The 20,976-nt window shown below is 35.8% G+C and overlaps 1 protein-coding gene across 1 annotated transcript in view; it reads left to right on the top strand.

The window, feature by feature from the left end:
- MAGI2 (membrane associated guanylate kinase, WW and PDZ domain containing 2) overlaps positions 1 to 20,976 on the top strand; it is a 1,281,842-nt gene that overhangs the window by 796,985 nt on the left and 463,881 nt on the right. The window contains exon 8 of the mRNA XM_034641709.1: positions 10,395 to 10,610. Coding sequence (XP_034497600.1) covers positions 10,395 to 10,610 — 216 coding nt within the window. The remainder of the gene's footprint in view (positions 1 to 10,394; positions 10,611 to 20,976) is intronic.

The following is a 20,976-nucleotide window of genomic DNA, read 5'->3' as shown; positions in this document are numbered from 1 at the left end:
TAAAGAATTAATGGTTAGTTTATGGCATTTGAACTATGAAGTGCCAGTAGTTCTGATAGTTCTCTTTGTGATGAGGTTGATTTTCATAGGTCACGTGTATGTATTGATTCAAAGAAAAGCAATCTTTGTTATTATTGTACAGACAAAGCCTTATGGTTAGATACCAAATCTTATTTTCTTTAGCCTTTTTGGTTGTTCATTGTTCTCCTGGCTTATAAATTGGTTCTGTTTATATCAAATTGCACCTGCTAGCTTTAATCATACTCCAACACTTAGGATTTATGTTTGTAAATGTCTCACACAAGACAATCACAATGAAAATGCTGACTCTAAAAAACATTCAGAAATGTTTAAAGTGTCACATGCACTAAAATATAAAGTTGAAGTGCTTCACTCATGGCCTTCTACAAAGTAATCACAGTTCACATCCTGTGGGGGTATACTTAAGGACCATCTAATTTGCCAAGAGGGATGGATGCAAATGAAAGGCTTGAAACAAAAATAGAAATACTCTGCAACCACAGCCACCTTCCCAAAAGGGAATGGGCAAAGAAATAGAGAGTAAAATGATAGTTCTCCACATTTATGTCAGGAAAGCAGATGAGTCCAGACTCTCAAGTAATTGAAACTGTTGGCTACATTTTTTTGCCATTCTCTGTTTTCACTTCAGGACTTTCTAAAACGATGGTGAGGAAATACAACCTTTTGTCATTAGATGCTTTAAAATTTTTCATTGCAGAACTTTGGAGCTGAGTAGTTCAGAACTGTGACCCAATTCCGTCATTTCACAAGCGAGAAAACTAAGGTTTGGAGGAGTTTAATGCCTAATTCAAGTTGTTGTAGGGGGTTAGTGGTAGAACCTCAGTTAGAACCCGGATTCTCTCCTCTATGCAGAGTTCTTTCCACTATGCCAAGCTTGGAAAAATCCAGCAGACAAATTCTCCAAGGAGAAGTGAAATTCTTTCAAATTATTTTTCTCACTTTTATTAGCAACTGAGGATTAGAAGTTAGATATTGGGCAAATTTCTTTCATCATTAACCAACAATCAAATTAAAATTAATCGTAATTTCCCTGGGTATTGTACTTGCAAGACAGTGACAAAAGAAAGTCTTACAGGTCTCTTAAAGTATCACAGTTAATAGCACCATTGAGAGAAAGAAGTTATATGACAAGCCGTAAATGTTGTGTGAAAAAATAATATTGTCCGTGAAAGGTGCAGTTTCCTTTATCAGTTTTTGAAAAAGTAAATTTAATCAAGATGACTATCTTCAGGCATCCACTGAGCTTTCTACAAATGCCCATTTAAAAATTCATCAAATTTTCATTTCTGCTTTTTTATTTACTGAGCTGTGAAGGGACTGTCTCTTAATCACCAAGCTCACTAGACACTTTAAAAACTTAAACTCTTAATTGCAATTAATAAAACAATTGAAAATGGTTTCAGACATGTAAATTTATTACTAACTGGAATCATAATATAAATTATTTTTTTCAGTGCCGTTTTGCAAAAATCTTTGCTTTGACACTTAGCATAGGTTCCCCAAAGGCAATCACATGTACCCACTGAATTCTGTGACTACTCAGGAAAACATTTCTTTTGTGGTTTGATAGCATCTAAGGTGCTTCTGAAAAATATGTTCCACCACTGAAGTGACCAGTAGCCCCAATTTCATGATTAACCTTTTAGTACTTAGCTTTAAATACTGTTAAAATGCAGTCATTATATGGGATATGTTAAGCCAATTTTAGTCATTGGTATCTTTGTTTAAGTTAGTTTATTAGAATGTAAAACCCAGTCACTTAGCAAGACCCAAAGGAAGTTGGAAATGGGACACATATACTATATAGAGGAAAAAGAAAATTTGAATTGTTATGAGCATGAGGTATGAAATTAGGAGCCTGTTGAAAGAAGAGGCACTTGGTACCAAACACTATGGATACTCAAAATGAGAGTATGAAACTAGAGAGAGCAAGAGAGAGGACAGGAAATATGAATAATTGTTTTGTTTTTACATCACTACCATGAGTCAGCAATTCCTCTCTCTGTGGGTTGTGACTGTAAAGAGGGCTCTTCAGTCTTATATTTGGACATAAGAACAGGGTCCTCATGGAAGTTCATATTTACATTATTTATATGAAACATTTGTTGGGTTTTTTTTTCACCTCTTTTAACCTGTAACTTGATAGTCAAATGTGGATTTTCCAAGTTAAGACAAGATAAAGTGATACAATGGATGATGGAGAAGCAGTGTGGAAGAGCATTGCTAGGAAATGTACAACTGTTCGGTGATTAATAATATTTTATATGGGAGCACCCAAGTGGCTCAGTTGGTTAAGTGTCTACCTTCAGCTCAGGTTATAATCTCAGGGTCCTTGGATCGAGTCCCGCATTAGGTTCCCTGCTCAGCAGGGAGTCTGCTTCTCTCTCTCTCCCTCTGCCCCTCCACACTGCTTATTCTCTCTCTCTCTCTCTCTCAAATAAATAAATAAAATTTTTTAGAAAATAATATTTTACATGTACTCAGTGCAGCAAAGCAATTATATAAGAGAAATATCATTGACACAATGTCACCTGAAGTTGTTACTGTTTTTTGGTGTTTATTCAGTTTTCCTAGTCATTTAAAACAGAGATTTTCACTTTATTATTTATGAGAAAAACAAGCAGTCAGGTGATAATATGGTAACCTATAATCTTATTTGATCAAAGGGATCATCTGAGGCTATGATGTCCAGTGTAGTAGCCACTATTCAGATCTGGCTATTGAGCCCTTGAAATGGGGTATGTCCAAAGTAAGATATGCTTTAAAGGTAAACTTTACCCTGGGTTTTAAAGACTTAGTAAGAAAGAAAGTAAAAATATTGCATTCATAACTTTTATATTGCTCATATATTGAAATGATCATATTTTTGATATATTGAACAAAGCAAAATATATTGTTATAATAACTTTCATCTTTTTTTCCTTTTTTTAAAAAAGTGTGGATAACTAGAAGAATTTAAATTGTATATGTGGCTTACATTTGTGGCTCACATTACATTTTTACGACACAGTGCTGCTCTAAGGGATTTGATATTATTTAAATGCAGTATGCTCGTGTGTTGGGTTTGTACCCTTTTTGATGTTGCTATAATTATAATTATTCAAATGCTTTACTTTGAAAATAGATGTATATTTGACATTGAGAAATTGTATGTAACTTTCTTCTGTTCTCTTAGGATTTCTTGCCTAATTTCTGTTTGTATATTGTTTGGCACAGAAGGGAGATGTTCCGAACTCTTCCAAATAGTGCCTGAAAGGAAGAGTCAATAAAGAGAAGGGTATGTGATTCCCTTTAAATAAGTGAAACACCTACCCACCCCAGTCTGTGAACAGTTACATTTAGCAAAGATTTGTCTTGTGCCTGTCCACGTTGGCTACCATCAGAGTGGCCAGAAGGAACCCACAAAAACTTGCAGACGAGTTTCAGAAAATGTTAGATTAAGTCATCTGTATGATTTCTGGAGAGCACTGATAGACAACTGAAGACAGCAACATTCAGAATGTCTGTCATTGGGGATCGTATTGTAAAAACAATAAACATTTAATTTAAAATAAACCTGAAATTCTTAGGTAGAATTTGTTGCAGAATAATTCAATTTGCCACATGAAAAAAAAAAGAAACTTTCCCATTGTTTGCACCACTGTGCACATTCTGAAAGTCACATTTAACATTGAATTTCTACAAAATTCAGCAGTTTACTATTTGGTGCAAGTACCAGTGACAAAGTATCATTTTGGATGTTATTCCTATCCGTGGCACATCTAAGAGTAATGCTTTTTTTCCACAAAACAAAAACTTTTATCTTTTGAGGTCATAGAGTTTTTGCATCTGGGCCTGAGGCTACTAACTACATATGACATGATAAGGAAATGAGACCTTTTGGGGGGAAAGCAAACTTAAGTATCAGAGCTGCTGACAAAAATAACTTCAAAAACCAGTTGACAAAAGCATTCTTACGTGACACTCTAAGTCTTATTTTCTGTAGGAAGTGCAATTTTAGAAAAGTAGAATACTGTCTAGATTGCATTTACCAACTTTGTTTTGTATTTACAGAATTTCTAAAAACAACGAACTCTGTGCCCATATGATTGTGATTCTTGCCATGATAAGAGTTTTGATGGTTTTTGATACTAATTTTAACTCATTTATATCCTTTGTGTAATATGTTAAACATGTCTTAAAATTTGAATCCTTTCTTGATTTGTCTGTTTCTATTAATAAAAATCTAAATCTCTGATGTGGATAAACATGATTGTTTACTTATGACCTGGCCAGTTTTCTAACATAAATAATTATGAGTAGATCTGGAACCCTGAATCTCCTATTTCCATTTGACGTCAGAGTCAAATTTTGCAGGTGCCATTAAGGAGGCCAAGTATCAAAATATTTGCTTCATTTATAAAACTATATAACACAAATGCTGAGATTTCCAACCTCGTAAATTTGCCATACTCTGTTTCCAACACAAGGACAGAATCTCAAGCTCTCTGGGGATCCCAGTGATGGGCTTTGTTGTATGCATGCCCCAGAGTGCCTGTAAGCAATCATCTCTCTTCTACTAAACCATTATCTGAAATTGGTTCTTTCTGGTTACCAAAATGGGAATAAAAGCATGAGAATATTGGGGAGAAATGAGGGTCAAGACTTTAATCTGTGAGCTATGTTGAAGACAAGAATATTATCTTTCTAAAACCCAGCTCCACTTGGGTGCCATATGGAATGAACTATGACCGTTTGATGTAAAATCTACACGTTATTATTATACACCAAGGACTGAAACAACAAAGTCAGCATCTGAGTATGCTACTTAAAAAGCCAAATGCACTAAATAACAGATCATGTGTTTCCATCCTGAAAATTGATCTTCTTTAAAGGGAAAACATGTTGGAAATAAGTAAAAGCATTTCAAGGTATTCAGTTTGGAGCATTACATTTCCTCATACCTAAAATTAGTTTTTAGTGTCATTCCTACTTTTTTTCATAATATCAGAACTTAAAGGCATAAAGAATGTGGTATGTCTCAGAAAATACTATTTTCGTGTCTATTTTCCTTCAATAAAGACCAGGGGTACAGAAAAGAGAACAGTTTATAATTCATTGAAATAGTCTCCTATTCTTTTTTCCCCTTGGCTTTGCCATTAAAGTCAATATGGAAAAAACAAGCAAACAAACAGGTAGGATGGGTCAGAAGAAAGATAAAAACCTTATTTTAAAAACGTAGACAAGACTATTTGAAAGGTTATTTGGTCTAATAAGGAGAGAAATAATTCCACAGTAGTCTTCAAGTGTACTACGTGAAAAGTTATTTCGAAAACTATTTTCACCTCTTCTAGATGACTTAGAAATGGGTCTGCATAAAAGTGGGTAATGGATTAGATTTTCCAAGGACTCTCTAGGCAAGTTTAGTTCATAACAATGTAATTTGTTTTAGTCCCTCTGCCTTTACAAGAAATTAGTACGGTGTCCATTGTAGATTGGTATTTATTAATTTTTTAATTATAAAACCAATTATTGACATTTTATAGAGTGTTCTTTTTATTCAGATTTCTAGAAATCTTTTCCATGTTTATGATGTCAGAAATAGGTGCGCCCACCCTGTTTCACTCTTTTATAACTATAACTTTATGGGGGGAAAAATAATTCTTTTAAGTACTTAAAAAGCCGAGGAATAAATCAAGTTCCTCAAATAATTCTCTTTTTCCCCCAGGCACTGATTAAAAATAAGACTGTGTAATGTATAGATTATCCTAATTATTATAGAAATAAGTGAGCAATTTTATGTATCATTTGATTTTGTCATGATATTCAACAACAAAGTAAAATTTTATATTAAATTCACATGAAACTGCTAATGAATATGTCATTTTTTACAAATACAGATGTATTCAGAGAAAAGTAGACTAGAAAAGCCTATATTCCACCTCATCCCCCAAAACACACATAATACGTGCAGGCATGTGCACATGTACATTTTTGAAAGAGGGGAGTGGGAAAAAAGCCACCCAAAATGTCCCAACTTTTTAAGATTTTTTTTTTTTTTAGATTTTATTCATTTATTCGACAGAGATAGAAACAGCTAGCGAGAGAGGGAACACAAGCAGGGGAAGTGGGAGAGGAAGAAGCAGGCTCATAGTGGAGGAGCCTGACGTTTGGCTCGATCCCACAACACCGGGATCATGCCCTGAGCCGAAGGCAGACGCTTAACCACTGTGCCACCCAGGCGCCCCCCAACTTTTTAAGATTTTTAAGTAATCTCTACGCTCAGTGTGGGGTGGAATTTACAACCGCAAGATCAAGAGTCCCATGCTCTAGCAAATGAGCCAGCCAGTGTCTCCCTCCCCCCCCTCCCCTATTGGTTGTAGCTTTGAATGAAGTTCTCTCCTGTCAGTTCAGGGCAGATTGCAAATTTCATCCCAGTTTTCTTTCTTTCTTTCTTTCTTTCTTTCTTTCTTTCTTTCTTTCTTTCTTTTTCTTTTTCTTTTTCTTTTTCTTTTTCTTTTCTTTTCCTTTTCTTTCTTTCTTCCTTCCTTCCTTCCTTCCTTCCTTTCTTTCTTTCTCTTTCCTCTTGAGAGGCAACATAGTATTTTGAGGAGATGAAGTTCTTAAGTCAAACAGATACAGGTTTTCCACTCACTTCATGTGTAATATTGGTAAATAGTTTAATTTTTAAAGCCTCCAGTTTCTTTAACTACAGAGACAGAATGATTTCATACAGTTTTGTGATGAATAAATGTCCAAGGTAGCCCTCATATATTGAGACCTGTTCTGAGCTAGTCGTATGTCCCTTCATTATCATTAATCCTTATAGCAGCACTGAGAAGTTAAGAGTTTTTCTAGCCCCCATTTGCTCCAAAAGCACATCAGTAAAATATCTGTTACAGCGTCCGGCTCAGTAAATCGTGGTGGTGGTGACGGTAATCATAGTACTAGTTATTGTAGTTGCTGTTTTGACTATAGTCATCGTACAGCCCCATGTTCCCACTGAAGAAACTTAAGAATGTAAAGAGGCAGCCCGTTTAGGGGACACGGGATTCAAAGACAGTCTGTTTCCGCATGATCTGTGCCATTAAATATTACACCATATTGTTATGGTATTCTGAGATTTTAGGTTTGCTAAATGCTTGTCACCATGCATAGAGGCATTTCATTCTTAATGGGACACTATTTCCAAACTGTACTTAAAAACAGTTTGGTGTTTAATTTCTTCTGAAAACATGCTGGTATGTTATCTAAAAGGCACATTTTACCATTAGTATAAGAATTTCTATACACTTACATCGGGGAATCTTTTCAGTGACTTAGCTACCTGACTACCTGACTAGTTCTTCAGTGTTTAGGTATTTCTGGTTGCCTTCTTCTATGCGCTGGGTTTGGTAAACAGCCAATTCTCTGTAAATTATATTTCTCAAGTGTAGTATGGGTTATTTCTGTGCCTCTTCTAAATTCCTCTTATTATTGCTAATGAAGATAACCTTAACATTTTAACTAATTATTCATACAGTTGTACATCTAAAATTTAATCTGAAGTCTTATTTTCATAAATCAAATTGTAGAAATAGGATATTAGTATATAATTTATAATCACATTACATGTCAATAGGTGTAATTATTTAGCAATATAAATTCAACAGGATCTGTTGTTACTTCATATTTATTTTTAGCCTAAGCTATGAATTTATTTCTAATTAATAAAATGTTATGTTTCTACTTCAGGAAGATTTAAACTATAAAAGACAAGTGGGGGGGGAACCACTGACATATGATCCATTTTTCTCAATACTGTATATACTTGAAGGTATTAAAATTCTCAGAATACTACTTACAAGTATACTATTTATTCTGACATGTGGGTTAGTTATTAGTTTTACTTTATGTTTATTAGAGAAGCAGTTAAATATTGAGATTCCATTGAAAGCATAGCAGTGTACTGAGAATGGTGCAAGCCCTTAGGGATGCTGAAATATATTAGACTTCTAAGAAGTAACTAGCAGTTTTTGTTTGCTCAGAATTCAGCAAGTACATTTAAAGGTCTGATTCATTTGAAATGCTCTAAATTAAATTAGGAAATAACCTTTAGCAAAATGTGTATCATCCACTTTGCAGACTTCTGTATAAAAGTTTTACATGTATAAGAACCACTTTACATGATGATATTTTTTCCCTTGTATTTCTCTTACAACTGTGAATACCCATGAAAATGAGCAACAGCATTAGTGTTACGGCTAGCCTTCAGAATATTCACTTAGTGCCAGCATGAGGTTTACACTGCCATTAAAACCATTGCAATTTTACAGTTCATGAAGCACTTCCTCAGACATTCTTCATCTTCACAACAACCCAATGAGGAGGCCAAATGTAGTAGGCATTAGTCATTTCTGCTGGCCCAGCACCCCAAGACCCTTCCCTCCTGGGGAGAGAGCCCAGTGATGAGATGGATGGAAAGTAGAGCTCTGCCTCCCTCTCCCAAAATCAAAGGAGAGCAGCCATTCATTCTCCTGCCCTAATTTGGCAGCTCATAGGCTCTTCCATGACTGAGGCTCAGCCAATGAGACAACCCTGACTGCGAGTTTTCCTGGAAATGAGCTAATCAGAACTCCTGAGGAGAGATTGGGGCTCATTCCAGCCAAAGGAGTGGCAGGCGAGGGCTGTGTCCATGGCAATGGGACCAGCTGGGCTTTCAGAGTCTGGGACTCACAGAGGCAACTTGCATGTTTTGACCAAACTCCTTTGTTTCTGCCCATTTTCCCCAAGATTTTTCAGCCTCTTCTCTCAACTAACCATCTAATTTCTCCGCAGCGTATGCCTATCACATTTAACTTAACTATGGTAGGTTTTGGTTATTGGCAACCCATAGGTAAGAAAAGTATCACTATTCCCAATATACAGATGAAGAGATTGAGCCTCAGTGGGGTTAAGTAACTTCCTTGATTTGTAGTCATGTAGAAAAGCCAAGTCTAGAACCCGGGACTTCTCGTTCAGGGTTTTTTCTTTCAGAGCACACTGTTTTCCCAATTGCCTTCAGCGGCCCCTGTAGATTGTGAGATGTGCTTCCTCCTCTGCGCCTCCTTGATTGCAGTGCTTAGTCCTATTTCTTGTTATAATGCTTATCTGCTTGATGTCAAGTGCGCCTATCTTCCACCCTACACTGTTGAGCATCTGGAAGACAAGGATTCTTTTTCTCTCAAACATATATTGGAGTGCCTGGGTGCAGAGTCAGTACTAAATAAAGATTGTAATGAATGAGTAGCAAATGAGTGCATAAATTATTCAATTAAATGAAAACACCAATGTGGGCTTGAAGTTGATGCTAAAAGTATAACACTGATTTTAGAAAATACCACTATGTTCTTTACCAATCAGAATTTTAAACTACGAACAATTCAGCTTAAATATATAAAGATGCTTACTTAGTAAGCATTTATTCCATGCCTACTATGTGTCAGGCAGTTATTACAGAGAGAAATAAGAATTTGTCTCCTTCTTTAAGAAGTCTCACAGACTGATGGGAGAAACATATTCCATAGCTCAGATCATAGAGCTGTGATAATCTGAAGAATGATTAGGGCAGCAGGCTCACTGTCAGCAGCCATGGGAACCACTAAACTGGCCTGGAAATACCCCTCTGGGCAGGTTGCTGTGCATAACAAAGAAAACAGAGCCCTTTGAAAGCTGGAGAAAAGCACAATATGCTTTGCCTTTCCAAAATGTATTGAGATATGCTAAAAAAAATAAAAGTTGGGGAAAAAAAAGCTACATGGGGCACTGGGTGGCTCAGTCGGTTAAGCATCTGACTCTTGGTTTCAGTTCAGGTCACAATCTTGGGTTCCTGAGGTCAAATCTTGTCTGTCCAGCTCCACTCTCAATAGGGCATCTGTTTCTCTCCCTCTTCCTCTCCCCAACCCCCCCCCCCACCGCTCACGCACTCTCAATCTCTCTCTCTCTCAAATAAATAAATAAATCTTAAAAGAAAAGTTACCTTCACCCTCATTCAGCCATAATTGTTTTTTAAAAAGGTTATAATCAAGGCTTATCAAATTTTAAAACTAATTTTGAAATTGCTTTGTATCATATGAGACTAATACATAAAACTATATTTTGGTTTGGCAAAAGGTGGGAATGAAGAGAAATCTATATCTTTATTTCAGCATTAAAGCCCCATATAGTAAAAGCAACAAATAAAGATATATATATAAAATGTGAAAGTATACAAAGCTATATATATGTATGCATGTAAAATACACATATATGTAAGAAACAAGATACACATTTGTCAATATAATTTCCATTCTTTACAAATTATGCACACAGTAAGAGAAATATTTAACTTCATAATGTTTTGGTATCATTTGCAGACAATTACTACGGCACGCCAAAGCCTCCAGCAGAACCAGCACCGTTATTGTTAAATGTGACAGACCAGATACTTCCGGGAGCCACTCCAAGTGCTGAAGGAAAACGGAAGAGGAATAAATCAGTGAGCAACATGGAGAAAGCAAGTATAGAGCCTCCTGAGGAGGAAGAGGAAGAGAGGGCTGTGGTCAATGGAAATGGGGTAGTAGTAACACCAGGTTAGTCATTGTACGTGTGTGTGTGTGTGTGTGTGTGTGTGTGTGTGTATGATTATAGTTACCTTCAGAGAGAGATGATTATGATATCAAATGAAAAAGACATAATTCTTGTATACCTTTTATTTTAATTTTGACGTATGAAGTAATTAATTCAAGTTCCTCAATTTTTAGTTTCACTTACACAGTATTAATGGCAATATAATGAATGGTTTCTACATCTTAGAAAATGTTACAAGTCATGAATATGATTGTGTAAAGCTCTGGGGTCTTTGCTGATTAACATTAAGTAATATCTATCCTTAGAAATCTCAGTATACACAGTTCTGTAAAAAGTGGTTGTGTCATGTGATTTAGTTAACAACTTCAGCGAACACAGTCCTCAAAATGACTGGAGCTACACCATGTCTGTATATTTTTCTCTCCACCCTTACCATCTAACCTGGCAATGTGGAGAAAGCACCTTTCGACATTGACTTGGTGAAGGCACCTACCCTTGAACAAGGAAAAGACTTGTTATCTCTTTGATTTGTAACCTATTATATCACATATATAAAGAATATCAGGCAGATATACAGTGTGTTTGCACAAGGTATTGCTTTGCTGTTTTCTTGTGCTTATTACTAACAGAGTGCCATAATTTTTATTATAACTATAAAAGATATTTTTCATTATATTTTTCATAATTAAATGTCAAAGCAAAAGTATGGCATTCTTGTAGCCTCTAAGCTTGGAGTAAGTTTCCAAAGTTTCGCTTTAGTTATTTATTGTTCAATAACAGCATATCAGTAGGCATTGAAAACCTAAAGAACTGTATTAAAGCTCTTGAAAAAATGTTAACACATGCACTTTGCATACATATTATTCATGATATATTTCCTACAACTACTCTGATGTCTATATTTTGAATTATCAATGTACTATTTCTGTAGTGACATAGTATTTGAATTTTCATGCTCAATTATATTTATCAAAGTTTCATAAGCTTGCTTTTTACCTTTAATACCTGCAAAATACCTGCAAAAATTTCCTTCCTTGAACACAGAGACTAAAATCTAATCTGTGCCAATCAAGGTGTAAAAAAAATCCTAAAAAGTGGTTTCACCTTGATTACTCAGAGAACAATCTCCTCCATTAATATAATGGTGAAAAACTTAGGCTTTGATCCTACTAATCACCGATTTCTGGATACAAATGCTAAAAATCACTGCTGGTACATAATGTAACTTGTTTACTAAAGACCCTGTGCTGGAAAAAAATGTGATGAAGTTCAGAAGGTGAAGAGCTGAGTGAATGTACAGGAGAGGAAAGCAATTTTCAGCTTTACAGGTCATTTTCAAGCAATTAGATGCATTTTTTTTTTATTCTGAAATACCTTTGTCAAAGTATTGACTTTTCATTATGTAATAGATTTAAATTAAGTTGATAGTACATAGTTTTCTTAGTTATCTTTGATATGAGAAGCAAAATGATTCAGCCAGGTGGGAGCAATAATCACAAAAGAAGAAGTCGGGGATCAAAGAGCAGTTACAGAGTTTCTTACTGGTTAACACCTTATAGCTAAAAACATAAAATATTTGTCCTTGGTTGGGCCTAAATCATTGGTTTCTATTTTATTTCTACTCTATATAGGGCAAATCAAATGAAGCATTCTTCATCCAAAGATTTATAAACAAATTTATTTAATTGGTGGTCATAATCTAGAAAGCACTATTCCTTTCAATTCATACATACTAGACATAAGGAATTGGGATTTTGTTTGTGTTTGTGTGTTTGTTTGTTTTCGGCTAGGAAGTCTTAAGGGCCCCCAAGGAAAATGGATCAGTTTGTACTCTTCTTAACCAGCCCTAGTCGTATGTCTGTTCCTGGACCTCTCAGCCTGAGGATGGTAGAGCACATCCCAGGCCAACTCTGGGATGTTTGGATACTCAGTGGATGCCACAAATGCTTACAGATGCTTGCAATGGCTCCATAAGCCTGGCTGGGCAAATGGCCCTTGTACTGTCTTATTCTTTCCCTTATGGGAGATGAGAGATATGTAAATGAGGCCGCTCTTCACCCAGTGTTCAGAAATGGAGGAAACAGCCCAAACCAGAAATTGGTCTGTCATCCCTTATCAGAAATCTTTGTTTTTCTTTATGTTTATCCAACAGAAACTTTAGGGTTCACTTTGCCTCTCTTGAATACATTCACTCAGCTCTTCACCTTTTGAACTTTGTCATATTTCTTTTTATAGCAGAGGGTCTCTGTCCTGTCTTTGTTTTTTTTTTTTTTCCCCATACACAGTCACCAGATATAAGACACTTTCAGCAATATTGAGAAAATTGTTGCTTAAATTTTAGTTACTGCCCTGTACCAACTAGTAGCCTATAATACTAATTAATATCAGATGTCACGTCAGAGGATAAATAGTATAATCAATGGGGTGCATTTAGAGAGTGAGAAAGCTTACTGAGGTAATTTTATTCCATTACATAAAAATACTGATAATAATGATAATAAATAATGTAAAAATTAACTTCTTGCGGGTGCTTACCCTGTGCTAGGAACTCCCTAGCTTCATTATGTGTACTAGTTCACTTAATTCTCCCTACAGATTTTTACAAGTTAGGTACTATTTCATAGATAAGGACACTGAGGTACACTACAGTTAAGTAATTTGCCCAGTAACAGGCATTTATATATAGGAAGTATGGATCCAGAACCCGTGTTCTTAGCTGCTGTGCTATCCTGAGTCTTACAGCACCAAATAGAAGCGTAAATACATTTCTCAGCAGCATGTATACACAAGACCACAATTTCACTTGTACCTCTTTAAAAGTGGCATTGTAAGTTTCTACCTACCAAAAGTTTCTTCTTTCATTGCTGGAAATCATATACAACTCAACCTATGTGGCTCTGTGGATATAAAAAAAACCCTATTTTTATTTATTTTTAAAAAAGATTTTATGTTTTGAGAGAGAGAGGAAGAGAGTGAGCGAGCATGAGAGGGGGGAGCGTCAGAGGGAAAAGCAGACTCTCCGAGCCCGATGTGGGACTCAATCCTGGGACTTCAGGATCATGACCTGAGCCGAAGGCAATTGCTTAACTGACTGAGCCACCCAGGCGCCCCCAAAAATCCTATTTTTAAAATAATATTCTGTAAGTATTTAAAGATCAGAACTACCAATCTTTAACTCCTTATGCTTTACCAAAATGAATTATTTTCTCTATGTAAATAGATTTTAGAGGAGTTCTTGATTTACTTGTATTACTCATTTTCTTCATCTTTTCTCCTTTGAACTTATACTAGAACTGTATATTCCTTTTACTTCCAGGCCATATTTATGTAAAGTTGGTGACCACCTTTAAATATATAATTTCTACATGAAGTTCTACTAACCTTCTCCATGCATATTCACATATTCATGCTACATTCCCTTTTTTGCTTAAAATTACATCAGACAGAGGGATTTAGCCCATATCACTGAGAAAAGCCATAGAATGATCTTTCAGTGTCTCAGATCAGAAATTTTCTCTCTCTGACACATGTCACTTTGGTGATAGAAATCTATATAGTTCTATCCTTAGAAATGTAGTTTGATCCTTGTTGATACTGGAAGTTACAAAAATGAAAATAAAACAAATAATGGCAACTCTCCTATAATGAATGCATAAGATGGCCTAGACATATAGTACGTATGTTGTCTCTCTTATCCTATAATCATATATGCTTACTTAACAAAGAATATGCTGAAATTTAGCTTAAGGTATTTAACAAAGGTAATAGTTAATTTAGTAAAAGAGTTGAGATATGGACCCAGGAATACCTGAACTCATCCCCTTTCCACTACATTTCTCTGGGCTGTTAACCTTGCTGAGGACAAAATGACTCTTGACCTCCATAAGGTAAAATCATAGTCTTTCAGCTCAGTGTATTTCATTACATTGTATTCTGTTATATTTGTCCTTCACTGAATTTGTGGCTGGGGTGTTAGATCTAATGCTTGCAAGAATGATATAGCTTTACATCATCTTAGAGAATCTGTCTTTAAACTGATATTTAAAATTCATATCCCTAGGAAACCTTTCCTTGACATTAACCTCACCTATATTTAGACATCTTTATCTTGTTAGAGCTGACATCCAGCCCCATGGCTTCAAGTACCGTAGATTTACCCACAGGCTTTGCTTTTCTCTTATGTTCCAGGGCCATGTTTCTAACTACTGCCCACTGGACTGCCCCTCCTAAGCATTTCTGTAGCAACTTAAATGCAACATTCCACTTAAATTCTTCTCCCATAAAACAAGCAGATCAACTCAAAAAGGACTCTTCTTGACTTTTCAAATTCTTTTCACCCAGATAGCTCAGAGTTCTTTGATATTTGTTTTTCCCAGGCTTGCTATGTATTATTAGATATAAAAGATCACTGGGCCTGTAGTTTTAGTCTCTTTTTTCCAAATACCACCATCCTAGATTACTGCCTTATCACCTCATTTGTGGACTATAGTACCCTCACAGTTCTACATTCCTTCAGGCTCCATCCCTATCAAATTGCCTGGTTATTCTTCCATCAATTAAAGATCCTTGAACCAGCACTTGATCATGTAACTATCCTTCCCAAAACTTGGATGAGCTTCCATTTCTACTGCTCCAAACTCCTTGGGCAACCCCTCAGGTCATCCCATATTTGACTGTAATCTACCTGTTAGCTTTGGTCCCCACCACTCCCCCCATCTCTTCTCTCATCTGCATCCTATACTCATAAAACTCCTCTACCTGTTTGATAATGCCTTCTCCGTATTGTACCCTCCTATTCTTTTAGTCAAAATTCAATAAAAATGTTGATATTCCCAAGAAATCACTTGTTGACTCCCATAATGAAAAGTTGAAACTGTCCATCTCTGAATTATTGAAATACAATTTTACACTCTTCATTCATTTGGAAGATACTGATTAGCCTGGTATTTGTAGGTGACTTTTCATAACGTGCATGTCTGTCATCCCCACATGTATTGTAAACATCACTAGGACAAGGACTACTTTTACTTTTTTTTTTTGAGGATTATTCTATTTCTTGTGAAAATACCAAAAATAGATAGGTGGATATTGAATCACTATATTGTATACCTGAAACTAATATAACACTATGTTAACTATGCCAGAATTAAAATACGAAAAGAATAGGTGGTTAATAAGTAGATAGTTTTTTGTTTTGTTTTTAAAATTGAACTTTTCTGAAGAAAAAAAATCCTTTAAACCACAGTAATTGGGTTAAGCTTTCTTGGATTTCTTTTATTTCATGAATTATCTGCTAAATTTTCCGGAAAGTAATTCACTATTATATTGTAACTTCCCCTCACTAGCTATTAGTAAGCCTAGTGCAAGGAATTAGAAATGCACATATATTTTAAAGGCAGCTAAGTCTCTCTGTTAATACACACACACACACACACACACACAATGCCAGGAGGAACAGGGCCCGTGAGAGCTACCTTCACCAACAAAGGGAATACAGTATGTGTACACAGAGCTGCCTTCTCCAGGCCCCCAAGCCCGCAATTAGTGCAAATGAACTGCCTCTCCCAGAGAGCAAACAGAGTGTCCCTTATGTGATCACCGAGTGTCCTAGCAATGATCTCAGTTCACCATTAGGGACCCGCATCCAGGTCCTGTGCTGCTTGGCACGCTGACTGTGTATGCACCATCAGTCCTGGTTCTGTGAATGAGGTCCTGTCACTGTCCAAAGAATTATGTCCTCCATAGTGAATCTCGCTGTTTTCCTGTGAATAATAGCCCACTCTGAAACCACCTCACTGCCTATCCCCTGCTTATTTTTGTATTTTTGTGTGGGTTCACAGAGACTGTGATGTGTGTATCCACTCAGATCTTTATTTTTTTCTTCTTTTCTTTTCTCTTTCTTTCTCTTTTTTTTCTTTCTTTTCTTTTCTTTCTTTCTTTCTTTCTTTCTTTTTTTTTTTGTTTGGAGGCTTAATTTTATGATCTTGTTCCCGAACACTGTACTAGGTTTTATCTTTCCATCAGATGGGGCAAATTTTGGGGACTATTTTAAATTAACCTTCTAAAATTAGATATTCCATTTATAAATGACGGGCATCTTTTCTTAAAAGGATTATTTAAAAGTTAGAAGTGCCCTAGTTGTCAAGTGTTCTGAGTATCTGGGTGATTATGAAGTACTAAGATAATCATTTTAGAGCTCCTTCTTACGAACTACAGTAGTAATTTTAACTACCGCATTGGGGAAAAGTTGAAATCATGATTAATTTCAGGAATGTCACTTCAAATCAAGGCCAGCTCACTTTGCTGTTAAACTAAAAGCGATGCATTATTTGAACCTCTTCGTGGCCTCACACTGATTCAGCATTTTGGGGATCTTGCACTCAACCTGTGTGGAGAGTTTTTCTACTTCTCTGAGGGTTTGTACGATGCGCGTGAGAGAGCGATTTGATACACGGATGAGGAGTGCAGAGCAACAGCAACCAGGGTAACACTCGGGCTTGTGCAGCACTTGCAGAAAGCCTGAGGACCGGTGGCCATGTTTAAGTGTCTTCAGGTTCTCCAGGCATCTTAATCGTATTTCTAATCATAGCCATCCATTCTCTCTAGGTCTGATTTTCACTCTGTGTTCCATTTCCTTGTCTCATATTTCTCCTCATAAGAAGTGATTATAATTGCAGTGTGAGATCTCAGCTACCTATTGCCAGACAAAGAGTGCTTTAGTTATTTCTGGCTGAGGACTGGACTTTGTTCCTGAAGAGGGAAGGTCTCTGTGTGTACTCATTCCTTCGACAGAGCTCCATGGCAGGGAATAGCACCTTATCTTTTTCTTCCTAATTGACTTCTTGCTCTCATCAAACAATGCCTTGACTCCAATTTGGCCCCAAAGAATAGTACTTGAATTATCGAGACCAAAATGAAATAAAGTCTTCTTTTTCTCTTTAAGACCCTTTGATATTCATAAAACTTCACAAGGTGATGTTATGTTTTATATAGTTCTGGTCTCCTGGAATTCATTCAGAATTTTGAAAGCAAGATCTGAAAGATATTGCACATTTATATCCTATATTTCACTTCGTAGCCTGCTTTGGTCTTTGAATATTTTCAATACTTACATCAGTTTCTCTTACCCCAAAGTTCGTTGAGGGTTTGGGGGGCTTGTTTCTATATGATAAACATCTTTCAAATGCATTACATTATTAAAATTGTTTCACATATACAGTTTTAAAGCTATGAGGATTCATTTTACTGCCATTATTCCAGTCTAGTTTTATTAAAATGTGAAAAAATATTGCAGAAAGAAGAAAATATGCTAATCAAGGCGGCTCTTCTCTCCTGTTAATAGGAAATGATTCCCTCTACTAATCTTCCTAGTGAGTCTTTACAATTTAGTTTTTTATATCTTGAATTTTTTTTTCCTTGTCATCTTCTACTCATAGTCCTTGACTCTCCTATTTTCCTAATTTCACATTTTGTTCTGTTAGTGCTCCAAAGAACCTATAACCAACTGAGGGTTTCAGATAGAGATGAAAAGTGATTTTGAGGTATTGAATATGATTTATTACTAATTCACATTTTCCTGGCTAGCCCCATGAATGGATGAGATGAATTTGGTTACAAATATTACAGATAAAAAGTCATTTCTTTACAAGACTGGGAATTTCTGCTTCCTCAATCGATATATCGTTTCAAAAATCAGAAGCATAGTTAATTGTTACCCTGACTTTCCCTAATTCTAATATTTTAGTCTAGGTTTATTTTTTACATTATATATATATATATACACACACACACACACACATTATATATATATATATATATACACACACACACATATACATATACATTTTAAATATATAAATTGCCACCATGTCTACGGGCCACCCCTTCTCATTCACATACCTTATATGAAAAGAACTTATATGCACTGTTGTTGAGAATGGAAACTCTTGCAGCCACTGTGGAAGACAGTATGGAGGTTCCTCAAAAAGTAACAAATAGAACTACCCTATGATCCAGCAATTGCACTACTAGTAATTTACCAAAAGAATACAAAAACAATAATTCAAAGGGACACATGCACCCTGACGTATATAGCAACAGTATCTACAATAGGCAAATTATGGAAACAGCCCAAGTGTCCATCGACTGATGATTGTATAAGAAAGATGTGGTATACATATGCAATGGAGTATTCCTCAGCCATAAAAGAGTGAAAGCTTGCCATTTGCAATGACATGGATGGAGATAGAGAATATTATGCTAAGCAAAATAAGTCAGTCAGAGAAAGACAAATACCATATAATTTCACTCATATGTGGAATTTAAGAAACAAAACAAACAAGCAACGGGGGAAGAAAAAAGAGAGGGAGCAAACCAGGAAACAAACTTTGAACTATAGAGAACAAACTGATGGTTACCAGAGGGAAGGTGGGTGTGGTATGGGTGAAATACCCCATTAAGGGGTATTAAAGGGATTAAGCAGTGCACTTGTTGTGATGAGCACCAGGTGTTATATGGTTGTGTTGAATCACTATATTGTATACTTGAAACTAACATTATACTGTATGTTAACGAACGGGAATTTAAGTTAAAACAACAACAACAAAAAACTTATGTAATGCATTTTTTTTTTAGAACTTAAAAGCACTTAAGCAGAACTAAGTTAAAAAAAAAAAAACACACTACCTAAAAGTCAGTAGTCAGTGTATATAGAAATATCTCTGAAGAAGCAGAGAAGTAATCATCTTTGCTAACTGGATTGCTGCAGCACTGGAAGTAGAAACAGGAGGGAAACCTACTCAGCACCATATTTTTCCTTTGTACTTTTGGATTTCGTCCATGTGCATAGTTTAGTACATCAAAAAAAGTGATTAGTTTTTTAAATGATGAGCCAAAATTCACTAATCATGCAGTGTCAAACATTTTAGCACCCATATTATAATTCCTCTTTTTATTTTAGAAAGTTTTGGAAACTTGGTGAAAGCACTCTGTGAGCAAAATGCTATCATCTGGACTTCTTTTAATCAACTGGCTACATAGAATGCTGGTGACCACTGCATGAATGCTTCCTTTCTGAAGATGGAATGCCCTCCACTTTTTGCTATGGGATACAATCTGTAGTATGGCCATAATGGAAATCAATTGCAACAATATTTTTCTCTTGTTTAAAAATCAGCACTGAAATGTTCATTCATGTACAAGACCCTGTGGTTCAAATTTTAACTAAGAACTTCAGCTTCTAGAAGTGAAGTGAAGATCATCCTCTGGCAGCCCCCGCCCCTGCAAAAATACAGTAAGACCTTGGATCGGTATAACAAACACACTTTTTGATGAGGTTACTGAGTTGGCAAGAAAGCAAGAGATATCTTCAAGCCCCACCCCATCTGCTGCCATGGTCCCTATCACAAATGGCAGAAACTGAAGTGGGGAGTAACCGGTTATAAACAGGCTAGAAAACCAAGGGAATATATGAGACTAAGCCTTGGGCTAATATAAAATTGGGAAGCCAAGTCTCTGATTCTTCTTTAAGTCTGTACCCTCAGTGGTGCCAAAGTGTTGCCAAGTTGATAGCTCAGTAGCAGCCCCGCATGCCCCGCAAAATCAAATGCAAAACTCTGTAGGAAATAATACAGAACTTGAAAAAAAAAAAAGTGTGGATTATTATCTGACGATTATTTTTCCTCCTTTAAATCACTTAACCCCACAACATGTCTCAATGGTGGAAGAAAAACTCAATTTATGTGAACACTTTTTAAAAAGGAAATTAGCTTCGTGTGTATCTCTCTCTCTCTCTTTTTTTTAGTAATTGCATTTTTTTTAAAAACATCTAATATCTTTAAAATTATACAGGCTAGACCACACTTCTTGTTTCTGTCAAGAGAGACCATTTAGATTGCTTGACTGATTTAACTATGCAATTTATTTAGTATTTTAAGTAATAGAATTCACCGATAATAATATATGACATTTACTGAACACCTACTACGTTTTAATAGTTTACTTCTCTGAGCAATTTCTGTGCATGTCACATCTAATGCTTATAGGTAGATGATGTTATTATTCCTGTCATATAGTTAAGGAAATTAAGTGTTTAAATACCTTGCTCAATGTCACACTACAAAGAACAGATTCAAACCCAGGCAGTCTGACACCAGCCTTAGCATTTATGTTCTGCGTATTGTAGAATGTGTTTGCTGTTACCTGAGAATCACTAAACAAAAAGCAAAAGAAAAACTTATCTCAAATTATTCCTGTTCTCTTTTCTTAGTAGGTACAAATATGTTCCTCATTTTTTTCCTGTTAAATGTTCTCTAGCCGTGCTTATTTCCAAAGAAATAATATGAATACAGGAGAAAAAAATTGCTAGAT

Source organism: Ailuropoda melanoleuca, chromosome 1 (assembly GCF_002007445.2).
Source record: "Ailuropoda melanoleuca isolate Jingjing chromosome 1, ASM200744v2, whole genome shotgun sequence".
NCBI classification, from domain to species: Eukaryota; Metazoa; Chordata; class Mammalia; order Carnivora; family Ursidae; genus Ailuropoda; species Ailuropoda melanoleuca.
This window is presented reverse-complemented; position numbering and strand designations above follow the sequence as displayed.